The following is an 18,993-nucleotide window of genomic DNA, read 5'->3' as shown; positions in this document are numbered from 1 at the left end:
GTGTGCTATGGGATGTACATGTGTGCTATGGGATATACATGTGTGCTATGGGATGTACATGTGTGCTATGGGATGTACATGTGTGCTATGGGATGTACATGTGTGTGCTATGGGATGTACATGTGTGCTATGGGATATACATGTGTGCTATGGGATGTACATGTGTGCTATGGGATGTACATGTGTCCTATGGGATGTACAGTGTGTGCTATGGGATATACAGTGTGCTATGGGATATACAGTGTGTGCTATGGGATGTACATGTGTGCTATGGGATGTACATGTGTGCGCTATGGGATGTACATGTGTGCTATGGGATGTACATGTGTGCTATGGGATATACATGTGTGTGCTATGGGATATACATGTGTGTGCTATGGGATGTACTGTGTGTGCTATGGGATATACATGTGTGCTATGGGATATACATGTGTGCTATGGGATGTACTGTGTGTGCTATGGGATGTACAGTGTGTCCTATGGGATGTACAGTGTGTGCTATGGGATGTACATGTGTGCTATGGGATATACATGTGTTCTATGGGATGTACAATGTATCCTATGGGATGTACTGTGTCCTCCGGGACCTGCCCGTGTCCTTCGGGGGCTCATCCAGCTCCTTCCCATCCCAGCCCATTCCAGGATCCTCACTCGCATTCCCGTTTTCCACCTTTATTTGCCTTCGGGCCCGGCTCCAGCCCCTCAGTGCCGGTAATGGGGGCTGCGGGACCGCGACCGGGAGCGCCTATGGGAGTGCAGAGATGGACGCGTTGGGAATGGGGGGGTCTCCATGACCTGCGGCCACCGGGACCCCCCGTGCGGGGCGGGATGCTCCTACCTCCGGGATGAGCTGTATTCCCGACCTGCAAGCACAGGGACGCGCTCGGGGACCCTTTCCCATGGGAATGCCGCAGCTTTTCCATCCCCACCCCGCAATTCCCACTGCGGGGCTGGGAACTGCGGGGGCCCTTGTGCCCCACAGCCCCCCATAGGGACTCACTGTAGCGGGGGGACGGGGACCGGCTCTGGCGGCTGTACTGGCGCTCCCACTCCTCCCGCTCCTTCTCCCGGCGCTCCCGCTCCCTGCCGGGAAGGAAAAGGGGATGGGAATTCCATTGGGAATGATGGGGGGGATCCATTGGGAATGATGGGGGGGAGCAGCGCAGCCCCCCTGGATCCATTGGGAATGATGGGAGGGATCCATTGGGAATGATGGGGGGGATCCATTGGGAATGATGGGGAAGAGCAGCGCAGCCCCCCTGGATCCATTGGGAATGATGGGGGGGATCCATTGGGAATGATGGGGGGGAGCAGCACAGCTCCCCTGGATCCATTGGGAATGCTGGGGGGGGGGACACTCACTTCATGCGGATCTTCCGGGCCATGGCTCGGAGCTCGTCCTCCCGCTCCTATGGGAGAGCAGGGACCCATAACCTGGTGTGTGCCCCCCCCAGCCCCATAACCTGGTGTGTGCCCCCTCCTCGCCCCATAACCTGCTGTGTGCCCCACCCCAGGACCCATAACCTGGTGTGTGCCCCCCGCCAGCCCCATAACCTGGTGTGCGCCCCCCCCAGCCCCATAACCTGCTGTGTTTCCCCCCCACCTGTCTCTCGTGTTCCTGCTGCAGCATCTTCTCCTGCGCTGCCTTCTTGTCAGCTTTAACTGCAGGGAACGGGGGGGGTCAATGGGGACATGGGGGGGGCCAATGGGGCCGGGGGGTCAATGGGGATGGCAGGGTCACTGGGGACATGGGGGGGCCAATGGGGCCAGGGGGTCAATGGGGATGGCGGGGTCATTGGGGACATGGGGGGGGCCAATGGGGCCGGGGGGTCAATGGGGATGGCGGGGTCATTGGGGACATGGGGGGATCAATGGGGATATAGGGGTCAACAGGGACATGGGGGTCAACAGGGATAGGGGGGTCAATGGGGACATGGGGTGCCCCATGGGGTCTAATGGGGGAGTCCATGGGGTGTAATGGGGTGCCCTGGGGGAGGGGCCCATGGGGTGCAACGGGGGGGTCCCAGAGGAGTCCACGTGGTGCAGTGGGGTGTCTCTGGGGTGCAATGGACCATGGGAGGCTCCGGGGGGGGGGGGGGCAATGGTCCACAGGGGTCAATGTGGGGGTCCCTGGGGGCTCTATCGGGTGTCCATGGGGTGTCTATGGGGGGTGCCCATGGGGGTCTATGGGATGTCTATGGGGGGTTTCTATGGGGTGCCCATGGGGTCCACAGGGGGTGTCCATAGAGTGCCCATGGGGTGTCTATAGGGTAACTATGGGGCTCCATGGGGTGTCTATGGGGTCTCTATAGAGTGTCTGTGGGGTGCCCATGGGAGGCTCTATGGGGTGTCCATGGGGTGTCTATGGGGTCTCTGTGGGGTGTCCATGGGGGTCTATGGGGTTTCTATAGAGTGTCTGTGGGGTGCCCATGGGAAGCTCTATGGGGTCTCTGTGGGGTGCCCATGGGGGTCTATGGGGTCTCTATAGGGCCGCTATGGGGCTCCATGGGGGTGCCCTCACACTGCCGGTTCAGCGCCTTCTGCATCCGCAGCCTCAGCTTCTCCTGCGGGGTCAGCTTGGGCTGGAAGGACCCGGAGCCCCTGTGACCATGGGGGGGGCACACGGGGACGTGCTGCAGCCCCCCCACAATGAGACCCCCCCACGGCACCCATGGGTGCTTGGGGGGCACTGGGTGATGGGGACAGCCCATAGGAACAGGGGGGATCGCGGGGGTCCCAGTGCCCCGGGGCCAGCTCCCAGGGGGTCCCAGTGGTGGATCCCAGTGCCCCATGGCCAGCTACCGGGGATCCCAGTGCCCTATGGCCAGCTCCCAGGGAATCCCAGTGCCCCATGGCCAGCTCCCAGTGGGTCCCATTGCCCCAGGGCCAGCTCCCAGTGGGTCCCAGTGCTGGATCCCAATGCCCCATGGCCAGCTCCCAGGGAATCCCAGTGCCCCATGGCCAGCTCCCAGTGGGTCCCATTGCCCCAGGGCCAGCTCCCCATGGATCCCATTGCCAGCAGCCCCAGGTGGGGGTCCCTGCCCCCCCCCCCCCCCATATCCCAGGGGCTATCCCGGCCGGTCCCAGGCTCCCAGCGGGAAGCGGGATGAGCACGGGGGGGCCCCCCCGCTGCTGCGCTTCCGTTCTTACTGACTTTGGCAGCTCCCGTCTCTTTACCGGCTGCACTGTCAGGCCTGGGTGGGGGGGGGGTGTCAGGATGCGGTAATCCCGGTTATTCCCGGCATTCCCGTTATTCCCATTCCCGCCTTTCGGGCCTCACTTTTTCAGCTTCTCCCCCACGGCGGGCGATGCTGTGGGGCGCGGAGCCTTGTCCCGCTCCGGAGACTGGGATCTGCTGGGGCTGCGGGAGTCGCTGCGGCTCCGGCTGCTCCGGCTGCTGCTCCAATGGCGCCGGCGCCGGGAGCGCTCCCCGGACCGCGAGCGGCTCCTGGGAATGATGCAGGGGGTCCATGGGAGCGCGGTGCCCATAGGGAACGGATGGGGGGGGGGCTCTGTATAGGGAGCAGTGCGGAGCATCCGGGAGGGAAATCTGGGATGGGGGAGGGAGATGAGCCCCGGGTGCGGGGGAAACAGCTCTGGGATGGGTGGGAATGGCTGGAGCAGCCCCAAGGAAAGGGATTGGGCACTGGGTGAGGAGCTCAGTGGGAGCCAGCACCAGCCCTTTGTGTCCCTATGGATGCTCCATTGTGTCCTATGGGAGCTTCCTGTTGTGTCCTATGGATGCTTCACTGTGTCCCATGGGACCTCCCTGTTGTGTCCTATGGATGCTCCATTGTGTCCTATGGGAGCTTCATTGTGTCCTACGGGAGTTCCCCACTATGTCTTATGGATGCTTCATTGTATCCTATGGGAGCTCCATTGTGTCCTATGGATGCTTCATTGTATCCTATGGGAGCTCCACTGTGTCCTATGGGACCCCCCATTGTATCCTATGGGAGCTCCATCGTGTCCTATGGGACCCCCCATTGTATCCTATGGGAGCTCCATCGTGTCCTATGGGACCCCCCATTGTATCCCATGGGTGCTCCATCGTGTCCTATGGGACCCCCCATTGTGTCCTACAGGACCCCCCCACTGTGCCCCCTGGGGGCTCCCCGCTGTGCCTGCCCCATGGGCTCCGCCTGATCCCAGCTCCCTCCCACCGCATTCCCTGCGCTCACCTGGACCGGCGCCGGCAGCCGTAGCGATGGCCCCGCTCCGGGGAGTAGGACCTGGAGCGGCGGCGCCCGTCCCGGGACCCCCCTCCGGAATAGCGGCGGGAGCGGGAGCGGGAGCGGGAATAGCGGCGCCCGTGGCAGTGGCCGGAGCGGCCGGAGCGGTGCGAGCCCCCCCCGCGGCGCGAGCGGGAGCTCGAGCGGGAGCTGGACGAGGAGGACGAGGACGGGGACGTGGAGGAGGACGAGGAGCGGCGCCTGCAACAGAGGCCCGGGATGAGCCGGGACGCGGCCGGGACCCCGCCGTAGGGATGGAGCCGGGAGGACGCCGCTCATCCCATGGATGCGGGGCCGGAGGCTCCGCTCCCCCCCCGCCCCATTCCCCGCCAGGATCGGGATAAGGAGGCGACGGGAAGCGGCACCGACCGGGACGAGGCGCCATGGCCTGGCGCCGGCTGCCCCGGCGCCGCGCGGGCTCTGCCGGGAGCGGGCCCTTTCCCGGGAATGCCGCCGGCCTGCGCGGACGCGGCCTCCTCGTCGCTGCCGCCGAAGCTGGTGATGAAGGTGATCTTCTCCTCGCGGCCCGGCGATGGCGTCCGGGACCGGGAGCGCGATCCCGAGCTGGATTCCGAGGGGGAGCTGCGGGGGGAAGCGGCTCAGGGACAGGCCGGGAGCGGCGGCGTTCCCAAAGGTGGGAAGCGCGGCGCCGGGGGGCACTCACCGTTTGTAGGGGTCGTAGGTGGGGCTGTCGCGGCGGGCGTAGCTGCGGAGGAACGGAATTCCCGAGGGACGGAGCAGGGTGGGCCCCAGCTCCGGGGGTCGGGAATGGGCTGGAGCAGGGATGGATGCTGGATCCCAGCCCCTGGAGCTGGGAATGGGCTGGATGCTGGATCCCAGCCCCTGGTGTTGGGAATGGGCTGGATGCTGCATCCCAGCTCCAGGAGCTGGGAATGGGCTGGATGCTGCATCCCAGCTCCGGGAGTTGGGAATGGGCTGGATGCTGTATCCCAGCTCCAGGAGTTGGGAATGGGCTGGATGCTGCATCCCAGACCCAGGACTTGGGAATGGGCTGGATGCTCTATCTCAGCTCCAGTAGTTGGGAATGGGCTGGATGCTGTATCCCAGCTCCAGGAGCTGGGAATGGGCTGGATGCTCTATCTCAGCTCCAGGTGCTGGGAATGGGATGGGGCAGGGCTGGATGAGCTGGGTGCTGTATCCCAGCTCCGGGAATGAGCTGGATGCTGCATCCCAGCATCAGGAATGGCCTGGATGCTGTATCCCAGCTCCGGGAATGAGCTGGGTGCTGTATCCCAGCATCAGGAATGGCCTGGATGCTGTATCCCAGCTCCGGGAATGAGCTGGGTGCTGTATCCCAGCATCAGGAATGGCCTGGGGGCTGTATCCCGGCCCCGGGGATGGCCTGGCCGCAGGCTGCAGGACCCACCTGGGGGGACTGATCTTCCGGCCTTTCAAGCGCTTCTCCCGGAATTCCCTCCTCTGGCGCCGGGAACGTCGGCCCTGCGGGAAGCAGCTGGAGCTCAGGGTCAGCTCCGGCAGCGGGGAAGCTGGGAACGGCTCCCTATGGATCTATCCCGTACCGAGTACATGGCCTTCTCCTCTTCCAGAGCCTTGGCATTCTTTATGGCTTCGGCCTCCTCCTTGTCCTTCCGCAGCATCCTTGGGATGAAGCCACCGTCAGAGCCCCCATAGGGAAAGGGGGATGGGACCCAGGCGCATCCCTAGGGATTCTCCCTTTGGAACAGGGGCCCGCTCCAGCCCTACCTGACAAAGTCCCCCTCGGCCATCCCATAGGTGGTCGCCTGCTTGTTCAGGTCGGCCACTTGCTCCTGGTTGAGCTCATCCACGTCCACTTCCACATCTGGGAATGTCGGGAAGAGGGAAGGAGCTGAGCGCGGCTCCGGGGCTCAGCACCGGGGGGGGGGGTGGGGGGCTCGGTACCGATGTCGGGAATGACTTCGTCTTCATCCGTGTTGCTGTTTTCCTCCTCGGAATCCTCCTCTTCCCGAGCCTTTTCCGCGCTGTTTTCCAGCTCGGCCACGGTGCTGTCCTCGTACGTGTAGCCAATGGAAGCCTTCTTCTCCGCCAGCCTGCGCGCGGGAGGCTCAATCCCGGCCGCCCCCCCTTTCCGCAGCCCGGGAATGGCACGGAATTCCCGCCGGGATTACTCACTTCTTCTTCTCCTCCTCGTTGGGCTTGGGCAGGCCCCCGTAGAGCTCGTCCATGTAGATCTGGTACAGGCACTGCTCCTCCGAGACTGGAAGCACAGGGATGGAAGCATGGGGCGGGATGCCGGGATGCCGGGAATGGGGGGCCCTGCCCCATAGGGCACTCACTGCCGGCGAAGTCGTTCTGGACCAGGCCGCGGTAGCGCTCGTAGTTGCATTTCCGCTCGTCCGATTCCTGCTCCGGGGAACTGCAACGGAAGCCGAAGGCTTGGGAACGCCGGGAATGCCGGGAGGGGGCTCCGGGAGATTCCCACTTCCTAAAGGAATCCCGGCCTCGTGCTGGGAGCGAGCGGGGGGATCAACCACTAAGGGATCACTTCCGGTTGGAATTCCCTTTGGAAAGGGAATTCAAGGGACCAGCAGCAGCTCTGGGACATGGGATGCATCCAGATCCAAACCCATCCCTATGGGATACCCCATGAGTGACTCCATCCCCTGCTTCCTCCACCTCATCCTCACGGCACTGGGGGCTCCGCACTGATCCCAGTGCAATTCCCCTCCTCGCCCCCAATTCCAAGCCTCCAACTGGAGCGCCCCGATTCCCATTGGAATTCCGCCCCCCCCTCACATGGGGTTCAGCAGGGCCGGGCTGTAGCTGGGGATGTGATCCAGGTGCGCGCGCACGTCGAAGCGGTCAATCATGTTGTTGGTGTCTCCTTGCCAGGGCATCCTATGGGAAAAGAGGTGGGAATGCCGGGAATGCCCATTGGGAAGAGCACCCCCCCACCCCCCCAATTCCTGAGTGGGAATGGGGGGGAATAACCATAACCCCTGCTCTTTGGCTTTGAGGAGCCCACATCCTGCTTCCCAAAGCTGGAAGCTGCCCCATTCCCAGTGGAGCTCCCCCATTCCCAGTGGAGCAGCGGGATACTCACATGTTCACCGGGCTCTCGGCAGCCAAGGCCACGGCTGAATCCAGGTGGATTTTGCAGGCTCGGCCGTGGACCTGCAGGAATTGCGCTGGATCCTTCTTCTGGAGCGGGGAACGGGGAAGGAAAACCCAAAGGGAGGGATGAGGAGCAGGAAGAGCCATAGGGAAAAGAGAGCCCTGATCCATAGGGAAAAGGGGGAGCAGGAGCCATAGGGAATGTGGGTCCCAGAGCCCCATGGTGGGGTCCCATTGTCCCAGTCCCGGGGGGGGCTCCATGCGGGGTGCTCCCATTATCCCAGTCCCTGGGGGGTGTGCTCCCGTTATCCCGCTCACATAGAGGGGTGCTCCCATTACCCCGGTCCCATGGGGGAGGTGTTCCCGATATCCCGGTCCCATGACGGGGGTGTTCCCATTACCCCAGTCCCATGGGGGGGATGTTCCCATTATCCCGGTCCCATTGTGGGGTGTTCCCATTATCCCGTTCCATGGGGGGGGGATGTTCCTGTTATCCCATTCCATGGGGAGGGATGTTCCCATTACCCCGTTCCCATTATGGGATGTCCCCGTTATCCCGTTCCATGGGGGGGTGTTCCCGTTATCCCGTTCCCATTATGGGATGTCCCCGTTATCCCGTTCCATGGGGGGGTGTTCCCGTTATCCCGGCCCCGGGGGGCGGTGCCCCCGCTCTCCCGCCCCGGGCTCGCTCACGATCTTCTCGTAGTACTCCCTGCGCCGCTCCGCCCGTTTCTTGTAATCCACCATCATCCCGCGCAGCTTCCGCTCGTGCTTCCGCGCCTCGTGCCACATCCCGGCGGTTCCCCCCCCCCCGCCGCGCACCTCCGGGAACACCGGCACCGGGAGGGGCCGCGGCGAACAACGGGGCCCTACGGAGGGAGCGGGGGGGGGGGGAACCGTGAACGGGGGGAACCGTGAACGGGGGAACCGTGAGGAGGGGGGAAGGAACGGGGGGTGGGGACGCGGACGGGAGCGGAGCCGCCGCCGCCATTACCCACCAGCGCCGAGCCCGCGGCACCGAGCGCGCCGGAAGCGGAAGTGGGAGGGAGCGGAGGGAAAGGGGGCGCGGTCTGAAGGGACCGGTCCGGCAGCTATGTTGGTCCGACCGGGAACGGGGCTACAATGGCAGAGCGGTACCGGTCCGGGGCTACACCGGGCAGACCCTATACGGTACAGGGGCTGTACGGGACCGATCCTGTATGGTACCGGGGCTATATGGGACAGACCCCATGTAGTACATGGGCTATATGGGACAGACCCTATATGGTACCAGGACTATATGGGACAGACCCTATGTGGTACATGGGCTACACCGGGCAGACCCTATACGGTACAGACCCTATATGGTACCGGGGCTATACGGGACAGACCCTATGTGGTACATGGGCTACACCGGGCAGACCCTATATGGTACCGGGGCTATACGGGACAGACCCTATGTGGTACATGGGCTACACCGGGCAGACCCTATACGGTACAGACCCTATATGGTACCGGGGCTATACGGGACAGACCCTATGTGGTACATGGGCTACACCGGGCAGACCCTATACGGTACCGGGGCTATACGGGACAGACCCTATATGGTACCGGGGCTATACAGGACAGACCCTATATGGTACTGGGGCTATACAGGACAGACCCTATATGCTACCGGGGCTATACTGGGCAGACCCTATATGGTACCGGGGCTATACTGGGCAGACCCTACATAGTACCAGGGCTACATGGGACAGACCCTATATGGTACTGGGGCTATACCAGGCAGACCCTTTATGGTACCGGGGCTATACGGGACAGATCCTGTATGGTACCAGGGCTATACGGGACAGACCCTATATGGAACCGGGGCTATACCGGACAGACCCTATGTGCTACTGGGGCTACACAGCGCAGACCCTGTATGGTGCCGGTCCCATACTGGGCTATGCTGGTCCATACCGGGTGCCTCAGTCCCCCCCCATTCACGCCCATTCCCCACTGGAATCCATCCATGGCTTTATTCCGACCCCCCCATAAATATAGTGCAAGGCCTCTAGAACCAGGGGGGGGCTGCGGCCGCCCCGGGGGGGTCCAGCCAGCCCGGGGCAGGGCGGGGGGGCACAGCAGGGTCCCCCCCACGTCCTGGGGGGGGAATGGGGGTCCCCGAGTCCTGTGTGGGGCCACTGGTGGGGGGGAGTCAGACGTGGCCTGGGAACATGTGGGTGCCCACCAGGGTGGCTGTGGGGGGGGGGGCGTCGCCAGGGGGGGGCCCATAGGGCTCAGAGAGCAGCTCGGGCAGGTCCAGCAGCGGGTACGGGGGGGGCAGCGCCGGGGGAGCGAAGGGGACGTAGAGAGGGGGGTCCAGCGGGTCCGGATCCATGGACAACAGCGGCTCTGTGGGGGGGGATCAGGGATGGGGTTAACAGAGGGGATGGGGGGAAGAAATGGGGGTTTGGGGGGGAAGAAATGGGGGTTTGGCGGGGAAAATGGGGTTTTTGGGGGTAAAATGGGGGTTTGGGGGGAAAACGGGATTTTGGGGGGGAAAAGGGGCTTTGGGGGGGTCAAACAGGGAAGGGTTAAAAATGGGGTTGGGGGGGGTAAAAGGGGGTTTGGGGTCCCCAGGGCCCTCTCCCACCCTTGGGGGGGGCTCCTCTGCCCCAGCTCAGGCCAAGCTCTCCCCACTCCCTCCCACAGGTGCCAATGGGCCCCCCCCCATCACTCACCGGCCGCGGGCAGCGGGGGGAAGTGCTCTAAGTATCCCGGGGGCTTCTTCCTCCTCTTGGCTTCGATCCCGTACGGATCTGGGGGGGTGGGGGTGTTGGAACAGGGTGACCCCAGTCCTGGCCATGGGGGGGCCCAATGTAGGGGTGACCCCCCCCAAACCCACCTGATCCTGAGAGCTCCTCCAGCACGTCCGGCATCCCCCGCTTGCGCTTCTGCTGCACCCCATAGACGTCTGGGGGGGGGGATGGTGAGCAATGGGAGCCCCCCCTCACCCCATGAGGGATGGGACCCCCATCTTCATCCCCACCCCCCCCATATCCCCATCTCCCCCAATATCCCCATCCCCCCCATGTCCCACATCTCCCCTGTATCCCCCATCTCCACCCCATGTCCCCATCACCCCTACATCCCCATCCCCCACAATATCCCCATCCCCCCCCATATCCCGACCCCCCCCATTTCCCCATCACCCCAAATCCCCATCACCCCCCTATCCCCAAGTCCCCCACATCCCCATCAACCCCCAAATTCCCATCACCCCCCATCTCTATCCCCCACATAACCCCATCACCCCCATCTCTATCCCCCACATAACCCCATCACCCCCCACCTCTATCCCCCATATAACCCCATCACCCCCCATATCCCCATTGCCCCCATGTCCCCATCCCAATATCCCACAACCCCATCAGCCCCTATATCCCCATTACCCCACATCCCCATCACACCCCACATCACCATCATCCCCCTTATCCCCATCCCCCCATATCTCCATCACCCCCATATCTCCGTTCCCCCTATATCCTCATCACCCCCTATATCCCTATCACCCCCAGATTCCTGTCATCCCCTATATCCCTATTACCCCACATCCCTATCATCCCCCCATCCCCATCAGACCCCACATCCCTATCATCCCCCCATCCCCATCCCCCCCATATCTCCATCACCCCCATAGCCCCATCACCCCCATATCTCCATTCCCCCTATACCCCCCTCATCCCCTTTATCCCCATCCCCCCCATCCCCCCATCCCCATATCCCACACCCCCATCCCCATCACCCCCTATATCCCCATTATCCCCCATCCCCATCATCCCCCCATGCCCCCCCGTACCGTGGCTGCGGGGCAGGTAGGTGAAGGGGAAGGCCTGGCTGCAGGCGCTGTCCGTCAGGCGCTGCAGCACCACCTCCACCTCCACCGGCTGCTCCAGCTCCAGCTGCTGGTACGGGGGGGTCCGGAGCACGATGGCGACCTGGCGGTGCACGTCCGCCTGCGAGAAGTCGGCGCGCGCCTCCCACGTGGCCGTGCGGAACACAACCGCGATGTCCTCTGCACGGGATGGCGCCTATGGAGCCCTAGAGCGTCCTATAGAGCCCCAGAGCATCCTAGAGACACCTAGAGCATCCTAGAGCACCTATGGAGACCTAGAGCATCCTAGAGAGAGCTAGAGTATCCTATGGAGCCCTTGAGCATCCTAGAGAGACCTAGAGCACCCATACAGCACCCACACATCCACCTCCCACGTGGCCGTGCGGAACACAACCGCGATGTCCTCTGCACGGGATGGAGCCTATGGAGCCCTAGAGCATCCTATGGAGCCCTCGAGCATCCTAGAGAGAGCCCCAGAGCATCCTAGAGAGAGCCCCAGAGCATCCTAGAGAGAGCCCCAGAGCATCCTAGAGAGAGCCCCAGAGCATCCTAGAGAGAGCCCCAGAGCATCCTAGAGAGAGCCCCAGAGCATCCTAGAGAGAGCCCCAGAGCATCCTAGAGAGAGCCCCAGAGCATCCTAGAGAGAGCCCCAGAGCATCCTAGAGAATCACAGAGCACCCTAGAGAGCCCTAGAGCATCCCAGAGCATCCTATAGAGACCCAGAGCATCCTAGAGCACCCATAGAGCACCCACACATCCACTTCCCATGTGGCTGTGCGGAAAACAACCGCAATGTGCTCTGCACGGGGATGGAGCCTATGGAGCCCTAGAGCATCCTATGGAGCCCTAGAGCATCCTAGAGAGCCCTAGTGCATCCTAGAGAGCCCTAGTGCATCCTATAGCACCCACAGAGCACCCACACATCCACCTCCCATGGGCCGTGCGGAACACAACAGCGATGTCCTCTGCACAGGGATGGAGCCTATGGAGCCCTAGAGCATCCTAGAGAGAGCTAGAGCATCCTAGAGCACCCATAGAGCACCCACACATCCACCTCCCACGTGGCCGTGCGGAACACAACCGTGATGTCTTCTGCATGGGGATGGAGCCTATGGAGCCCTAGAGCGTCCTATGGAGCCCTAAAGCATCCTATGGAGCGCCCTAGAGCATCCTAGAAAGCCCTAGAGCATCCTATAGAGAGCCCTAGAGCATCCTAGAGATACCTAGAGCATCCCATAGAGGTAGAGCATCCTAGAGCATCCTATAGAGACCTAGAGCACCCTAAAGCATCCTATAGAGACCTAGAGCATCCTGTAGAGACCTAGAGCATCCTAGAGCATCACAGAGCATCCACAGAGCACCCTAGAGAACCCTAGAGCATCCTAGAGAGCCCTAGAGCATCCCAGAGCATCCTATAGAGACCCAGAGCATCCTAGAGCACCCATACAGCACCCACACATCCACCTCCCATGTGGCTGTGCGGAAAACCACCGCAATGTCTTCTGCACAGGGATGGAGCCTATGGAGCCCTAGAGCATCCTAGAGAGCCCTAGAGCATCCTGTAGAGACCTAGTGCATCCTATAGCACCCACACATCCACCTCCCACGTGGCCGTGCGGAACACAACCATGATGTCCTCTGCACGGGCATGGAGCCTATGGAGCCCTAGAGCATCCTATGGAGCCCTAGAGCATCCTAGAGCATCCTATAGAGACCTAGAGCATCCTAGAGCACACATCCACCTCCCACGTGGCTGTGCGGAACACAACCGTGATGTCCTCTGCACAGGGATGGAGCCTATGGAGCCCTAGAGCATCCTATGGAGCCCTAGAGCATCCTAGAGAGAGTTAGAGCATCCTAGAGCATCCTATAGAGACCTAGAGCATCCTAGAGCACACATCCACCTCCCACATGGCCGTGCGGAACACAACCGTGATGTCCTCTTCACAGGGATGGAGCCTATGGAGCCCTAGAGCATCCTATGGAGCCCCAGAGCATCCTAGAGAGACCTAGAGCATCCTATGGAGCCCTAGAGCATCCTAGAGCATCACAGAGCATCCATAGAGCACCCTAGAGAGCCCTAGAGCATTCTATAGCATCCTATAGAGCCCTATAGCACCCTATAGAGCACCCACAGATCCACCCCCCATGCGGCCATGCAAAACACCACTGCGATCTCCTCTGCATAGGGCAATGGAGCCCTATGGAGCCCTAGAGCATCCTATGGAGGACCCATGCCTCCACCTCCCATGTGGCCATGCAGAACACCACCATGATGTCCTCTGCCAGCAATGGAGACCTATAGAGCCCTAGAGCATCCTATAGAACCCTAGAGAACCCGCACATCCACCTCCCACATGGCCATGCAGAACACCACTTCAATGTCCTCTGTAACAGCACCCAATGGAGCCCTATGGCACCCTATAGCACCCCCAGACCACCCTATAGCAGCTCCAGAGGCACCCATGGGTGCTCCGGAGCCAGGGGTTGGTGACACCTCCCAGCCCCAGCTGGCCCCATCCCGGTATCTTCCATTGCCTTCCGCACCCACCATGGGTCACCCCCATTCCCCCCTTCCCAGGGGACAAGGAGACCCCCCCCCCCCCAAGGCTGCCTCTGGAATGGCAGCATTCCCAGACTGATACCAGTGTGTCCCGGTGTGTCTGTGTGCACTGCCGGTGTCCCATTGTGATCCCAGTGTTAACATGGTGTGTCCTGGTGCGATCCCAGTGTGTCCTGGAGTGTCCCAGTGTGTCCCAGCATGTCCCTTGTGTCCCATTGCGCATATGTGTGTTCCCGGTGTATCCCAGTGCACCCCAGTATATCCAGGTGTTATTCTGGAATATCCAGGTGTTATCCCAGTGTGATCCCAGTGTGTCCCAGCACATCCCAGTGCACGTGTGTCTGCTCCTGGTGTATCCCAGTGTGTCCCAGTGTGCTCCCAGTGTATTCAGGTGTTATCCCAGTGTGTCCCAGTGTCTCAGTGCACATGTGAGTGCTCCTGGTGTATGCCAGCGTCTCCCAGTGTATCCTGGTGTGCTCCCAGTGTGATCCTTGTGGAATCCCGGTGTATCCAGGTATTATCCCAGTGTGATTCCGGTGTGTCCCAGTGTGCACATGCGTGCTCCCGGAGTATCATAGTGTGTCCCGGTGTGCTCCCACTGTATCCAGGTGTTATCCCAGTGTGATCCTGGTGTGTCCCAGCATGTCCCACTGTGCATGTGTGTGCTCCCAGTGTGATCCCAATGCACTCCCAGTGTATCCAGGTGTTATCCCAGTGTGTCCCAACATGTCCCACTGTGCATGTGTATGCTCCTGATGTATCCAAGTGTGCTCCCAGTGCGATCCTGGTGCAATCCCAGTGTACCCAGATGCTATCCCAGTGTGATCCCAGTGTCTCAGTGTGTGTGTGTGTGCTCCCGATGTATCCGAGTGTGCTCCCAGTGTGATTCTGGTGCGATCCTGGTGCAGTCCTCATGTATCCAGGTGCTATCCCGCTGTACCCAGGTGTTATCCCGGTGTGATCCCGGTGTTCCCAGTACCTTTCTGGACCTTGTCACAGAGCAGGTAAAGCTCCTCTCCCCCTGTGCAGGGGCCGCTCTCCTTGTTCATGCGGCAGATCCGCAGCTCCGACGTGTTGGTGGATTCTATGGGATCACCATGGAATGGGATCGGGAACGTTCCCATCACGATCATCCCTTCCCACCCAAACCCCATGGAATAGGATTGGGATCATTCCCATTGGGATCAGCCCTTCTCACTCAATCCGCATAGAATGGGATTGGGAACATTCCCATCGGGATCATCCCTTCCCACCCAATCCCTATGGAATGGGATCAAGAACGTTCCATCAGGATCATCCCTTCCCGACCAGCCCTCAGGGAATGGGACTGGGAATTTCCCCATCAGAACCATCCCTTCCCACCCAGTCCCCATGGATTGGGAACAGGAACATTCCCATCGGGATCATCCCTTCCCACCCAATCCCCATGGAATGGGATCGGGATCGCTCCCCACGTACTCTTGTCGAAGATGGGCTCGGAGAGCACGGGCCCGAGGTGCCGCGTGTGTCCCGCCGGATCCCGGTAGGAAGCCTGGAAGCAGATCCGCACCACGTTCATGTCCACCTCCTGGTGGTTCCGGAGCGCTCCGGCTGCGGGGGGGACACAGCGGGGGTTGGTGGCCCCATGGGGATGGGCTCATCCCGCCGGGACACGGATGGAGCCCCTGGAGCTACCTTTGAAGGGGTCGATTCCCAACTGGAGCTTCCTCTCGATGGCCGCCTCGATCTCCTTCTTCTTCACGCACTGGATGCCCAGGTTGCTGAAGCTGCAGAGATGGGATGGAGCCGGCTCCTTCCATCCCAACCCCATCCCAACATATCCCAACCCCATCCCAACCTCATCCCAACACATCCCAGCCTCATCCCAACCCCATCCCAACATATCCCAACCCCTTCCCACCCACCTAGAGGCAGATTCTTCCATCCCAACCCCTTTCCATCCTGGAATCCTGCCCCTTCCCACGCTCTTGGAGGCAGCTCCTCCCATCCTAACCCATCCCAGCCACATCCCAACCTGGAGTCCTGCCTCTTCCCACCCCCTGGAGGAGGCTCCTTCCATCCCAACCCATCCCAACCTCCAATCCTGCCCCTTACCACCTCCTGGAGGCGGCTCCTTCCATCCCAACTCCATCCCAACCCAGAATCCTTTCCCTTCCCATCCTCCTAGAGGCAAATCCTTCCATCCCAATCCATCCCAACCCACTGCAACCTCATCACAACCTGGAATCCTGCCCCTTCCCACCTCCTGGAGGCAGTTCCTTCCATCACAACCCATCCTAACCTGGAATCCTGCCCCTTCCCACCTTCCTGGAAGCAGCTCCTTCCATCCCAACCCATCCAAGGCTCATCCCAAGCTCATCCCAACCAATCCCGGCTTCATCCCAACACATCCCAGGCTCATCCCAACCCAATCCAGCCCCATCCCATGCCGGTACCTGTGCCGGGGGTTGCTCTGGGGCCTCAGCACCACCTGGCAGAGGCCGTTGCTGCAGTCCTTGCCCACCAGCCCATGGGGGTGCACGCGGTGGGGCCAATCCTTCCACACCAGGCACGCAGTCACCGTCACCTCCGGGATTGCGCCGCAGTTCAGGAGCTGCAGGGACCAAACCCGGCCATGGGCCAGCAGCCCCCAAGGGAGAGCCAGGGAATGGGCAGGGAAGGAGCTGGAACCATCCGGATCCAACCCACGGGGACGCCTTCCATAGGGCAGGCTGCTCCTTGGGCACTGCCAGGGATGGAGCATCCCAACCTGCTCCATAGCATCCCTCCAGCCTCATGGGGAAGAGCTTCATCCCAAGATCCCATCCACCTCTTCCTGCTCCCATCATCTCATCCCATCCATCCCATGGCCAAAGCCCCTCTCCAGGTCCCCTGGAGCCTCGTGAGGCAGTGGGTGTTCCCCCCTCAGACCTGCTGCTCCCATGGGATGCAGTGGGGAGATCCTATAGGACACAACGGGGAGCTTCCACAGGACACAATGGGCTGTTGGCAGCCCCCATTGAGCCTCTCCTCACCCAGCATCCCAAATCCTTCTCCTTCTCCATCCATCCCGCAGCCGTTTCCCCACGGACCCGCTTCAGCTCCATGACGTGGGACACGCATCACCCCCAGCCTCATTGACCTCCGTGAGGTCCCCCTTGACTCCACCACATCTCACTCCCTCCGCCTGCCTCCCGCAAGCTCCCGGCAGCCTTCTCCCGCTTCCAGCCCCCTTCCCGAGCCATATCCAGGCTGATCCCACCTCACCTCGATGGCGGGCAGGGTCTTGCTGGCCTCGGTGCTGCTCTGGCCCAGGATGCTCCCGGCCGAGCGGCCCTCGCACTCGTAGCGGAAGCGCATCCCGCGCTGCTTGGGCTGCTCCGTGATCACCAGCCGGGGCGGCTCCAGCAGCTCCTCCAGCTCCTCCTTCACATTCCCGGCGCCGGGAATCCACCGGCTCCGCGCCCCCCCCAGCGAGAGGTTGCTGAGGCTCTGGGTGAGCTGTGGGGTGCTGCCTGCCCGCGCGGTGCCCACCATGGGGCTAGAGCCGCGCGGCACCAGCTTGGCCGAGGCTCGGGGGGGGGCTTTGGGATGGAGCGGGGCTGGATCCGGCTGGAATCCATCCTCCTTCATCACCTCCTCGATGATCGCTATGGGGCGAGCAGGACCCCTCTGAGCTGGGCCTGATCCCAGGGGATGGGACCAGCCGGATCCTGCCCCTTTCCCACCTCCATGGGGGGATAAGCAGCCCCATTCCCTCCACTGACCCCCCAGTGAATCCCATGGGGGGCTCCCCCTGGGATCTATGGATGCAGGAGGTGGGATCCCATCACCTGAAGGTCCAGGATCCGGTTCCGGCCCCCAACACACCAGGATCCCGACGGGAATCACTCACCTAAATCATCTGCAAAGGGAAGGCCATGGAGGGACCCGCACCCATGGGTGCCCCCCGAGGGGACCCTCAGCCTGCAGGAGTCGACCTGGGGGCACCCTGATCCAGGCGGGACAATGGGACTGGAGGGAGCTTACCAGGGACGGGAGCAGCGTGCGCCATGGCCAGGCCGGGATCCTGCAGGGCAGCTCCTATGGGACCATGGGAATGTTAATCCATGGATACACGGGAATGTCAGCCCACGGATACATGGAAATATCACCCCATGGATACACGGGAATGTCACCCTATGGACACATGAGAGCGTCACCCCATGGATACATGCGAATAGCCGCCATAGATACATGAGAATGTTACCCTGCAAATACATGGGAATATTACCCCATGGATACATGGGAACGTGCCCCCATGGACATATGGGAATATCACCCCATGGATACATGACAAGGTCACTCTATAGATACATGGGAACATCCCCTATGGATACACAGGAACATCCCCCATGGATACACGCAGATATCCCCTATGGATACACAAGAACATCCCCCATGGATACATGCATATATCCCCTATGGATACAGGGGAACATCCCCCATGAATACATGCAGATACCCCCTATGGATACACGCAGATATCCCCTATGGATACACGGGAATATCCCCCATGGATACATGCAGATATCCCCCATGGATACACGCAGATATCCCCTATGGATACACGCAGATATCCCCTATAGATACACGGGAATATCCCCCATGGATACATGCAGATATCCCCCATGGATACACGCAGATATCCCCTATGGATACACGCAGATATCCCCTATGGATACACGGGAATATCCCCTATGGATACACGCAGATATCCCCTATGGATACACGCAGATATCCCCTATGGATACACGCAGATATCCCCTATGGATACACGGGAATATCCCCCATGGATACATGCAGATACCCCTACGGACAGAAGGGAGCATCCCCCAAGGCTCAGCCGGGATCAGGGGCTCCCCAGCTCCCCTCCATTACAGCCAAGGGGTCTCCCGGCACCAGGCTCCTTCCAGGCCGCAGGACCGGGGGGTCCCGGCCCTTGACACCCCCCGGCCGCAGCGCAGGAGCCCGGGGTCCCGGCCACAACACCCCCCATGGCGTGAACCGGGGGATCCCGGGTGCCTCCCCATAGGAGCCGCGGTGTCCGGGGCCGTCCCCCCCATCCCGGGCCCGTTCCCCCCATCCCGGGCCCGCTCTCGCCTCTCCCCTCACCTCCTGCCTGCGCCATGTTCCCGGGGTCCGCTCCCCTCAGCTGGAAATCCCCTGGCGGGCAGCGCCGCCATTGGCTGCGGCCCGCCATGACGTCACCACGCCGATTGGGCGTGGCGCCGGCCGCTGCTCTC

The 18,993-nt window shown here is 61.6% G+C and overlaps 2 protein-coding genes across 16 annotated transcripts; both read right to left on the bottom strand.

Moving 5' to 3' along the window:
- Positions 1–656: 656 nt before the first annotated feature.
- CLASRP (CLK4 associating serine/arginine rich protein) lies at positions 657–8,528 on the bottom strand. Of its 13 annotated transcripts, none has more exons than XM_065664417.1 (21): positions 8,306–8,514; positions 8,001–8,176; positions 7,297–7,394; positions 6,990–7,091; positions 6,530–6,609; positions 6,366–6,450; positions 6,135–6,283; positions 5,958–6,054; positions 5,774–5,852; positions 5,620–5,706; positions 4,897–5,075; positions 4,602–4,814; positions 4,182–4,433; positions 3,281–3,448; positions 3,155–3,194; positions 2,522–2,582; positions 1,604–1,662; positions 1,363–1,409; positions 1,001–1,083; positions 839–863; positions 657–745 (listed from the first exon to the last, which is right to left on the bottom strand). In XM_065664417.1, exons 2-21 carry the CDS (start codon positions 8,097–8,099, stop codon positions 703–705), a joined length of 2,046 nt encoding a protein of 681 aa, XP_065520489.1. In that variant the 5' UTR covers positions 8,100–8,176; positions 8,306–8,514; the 3' UTR covers positions 657–702. The 13 variants fall into 13 exon arrangements, 11 of the variants coding, with proteins under 11 accessions (XP_065520489.1, XP_065520491.1, XP_065520492.1 ...); XM_065664419.1 differs by having other exon boundaries at positions 4,897–4,938; positions 5,620–5,693; positions 8,306–8,484; XM_065664420.1 differs by lacking the exon at positions 3,155–3,194 and having other exon boundaries at positions 4,897–4,938; positions 8,306–8,495.
- A 760-nt stretch (positions 8,529–9,288) lies between these two features.
- Positions 9,289–18,952, bottom strand: RELB (RELB proto-oncogene, NF-kB subunit). Of its 3 annotated transcripts, none has more exons than XM_065664430.1 (12): positions 18,863–18,952; positions 17,738–17,791; positions 17,542–17,612; positions 16,976–17,358; positions 16,165–16,322; positions 15,404–15,495; positions 15,188–15,319; positions 14,709–14,813; positions 11,131–11,362; positions 10,177–10,245; positions 10,013–10,090; positions 9,289–9,683 (listed from the first exon to the last, which is right to left on the bottom strand). In XM_065664430.1, exons 4-12 carry the CDS (start codon positions 17,339–17,341, stop codon positions 9,569–9,571), a joined length of 1,347 nt encoding a protein of 448 aa, XP_065520502.1. In that variant the 5' UTR covers positions 17,342–17,358; positions 17,542–17,612; positions 17,738–17,791; positions 18,863–18,952; the 3' UTR covers positions 9,289–9,568. The 3 variants fall into 3 exon arrangements, with proteins under 3 accessions (XP_065520502.1, XP_065520501.1, XP_065520503.1); XM_065664429.1 differs by having other exon boundaries at positions 11,131–11,346; XM_065664431.1 differs by lacking the exons at positions 17,738–17,791; positions 18,863–18,952 and having other exon boundaries at positions 11,131–11,346; positions 16,976–17,597.
- Between the last annotated feature and the right edge of the window lie 41 nt (positions 18,953–18,993).

The sequence above is a fragment of the Lathamus discolor genome, unplaced genomic scaffold, assembly GCF_037157495.1.
Source record: "Lathamus discolor isolate bLatDis1 unplaced genomic scaffold, bLatDis1.hap1 Scaffold_182, whole genome shotgun sequence".
Lineage (NCBI taxonomy): Eukaryota > Metazoa > Chordata > Aves > Psittaciformes > Psittacidae > Lathamus > Lathamus discolor.
Note: the sequence above shows the minus strand (reverse complement) of the source record. Positions and strands in the feature narration are given on the sequence as shown.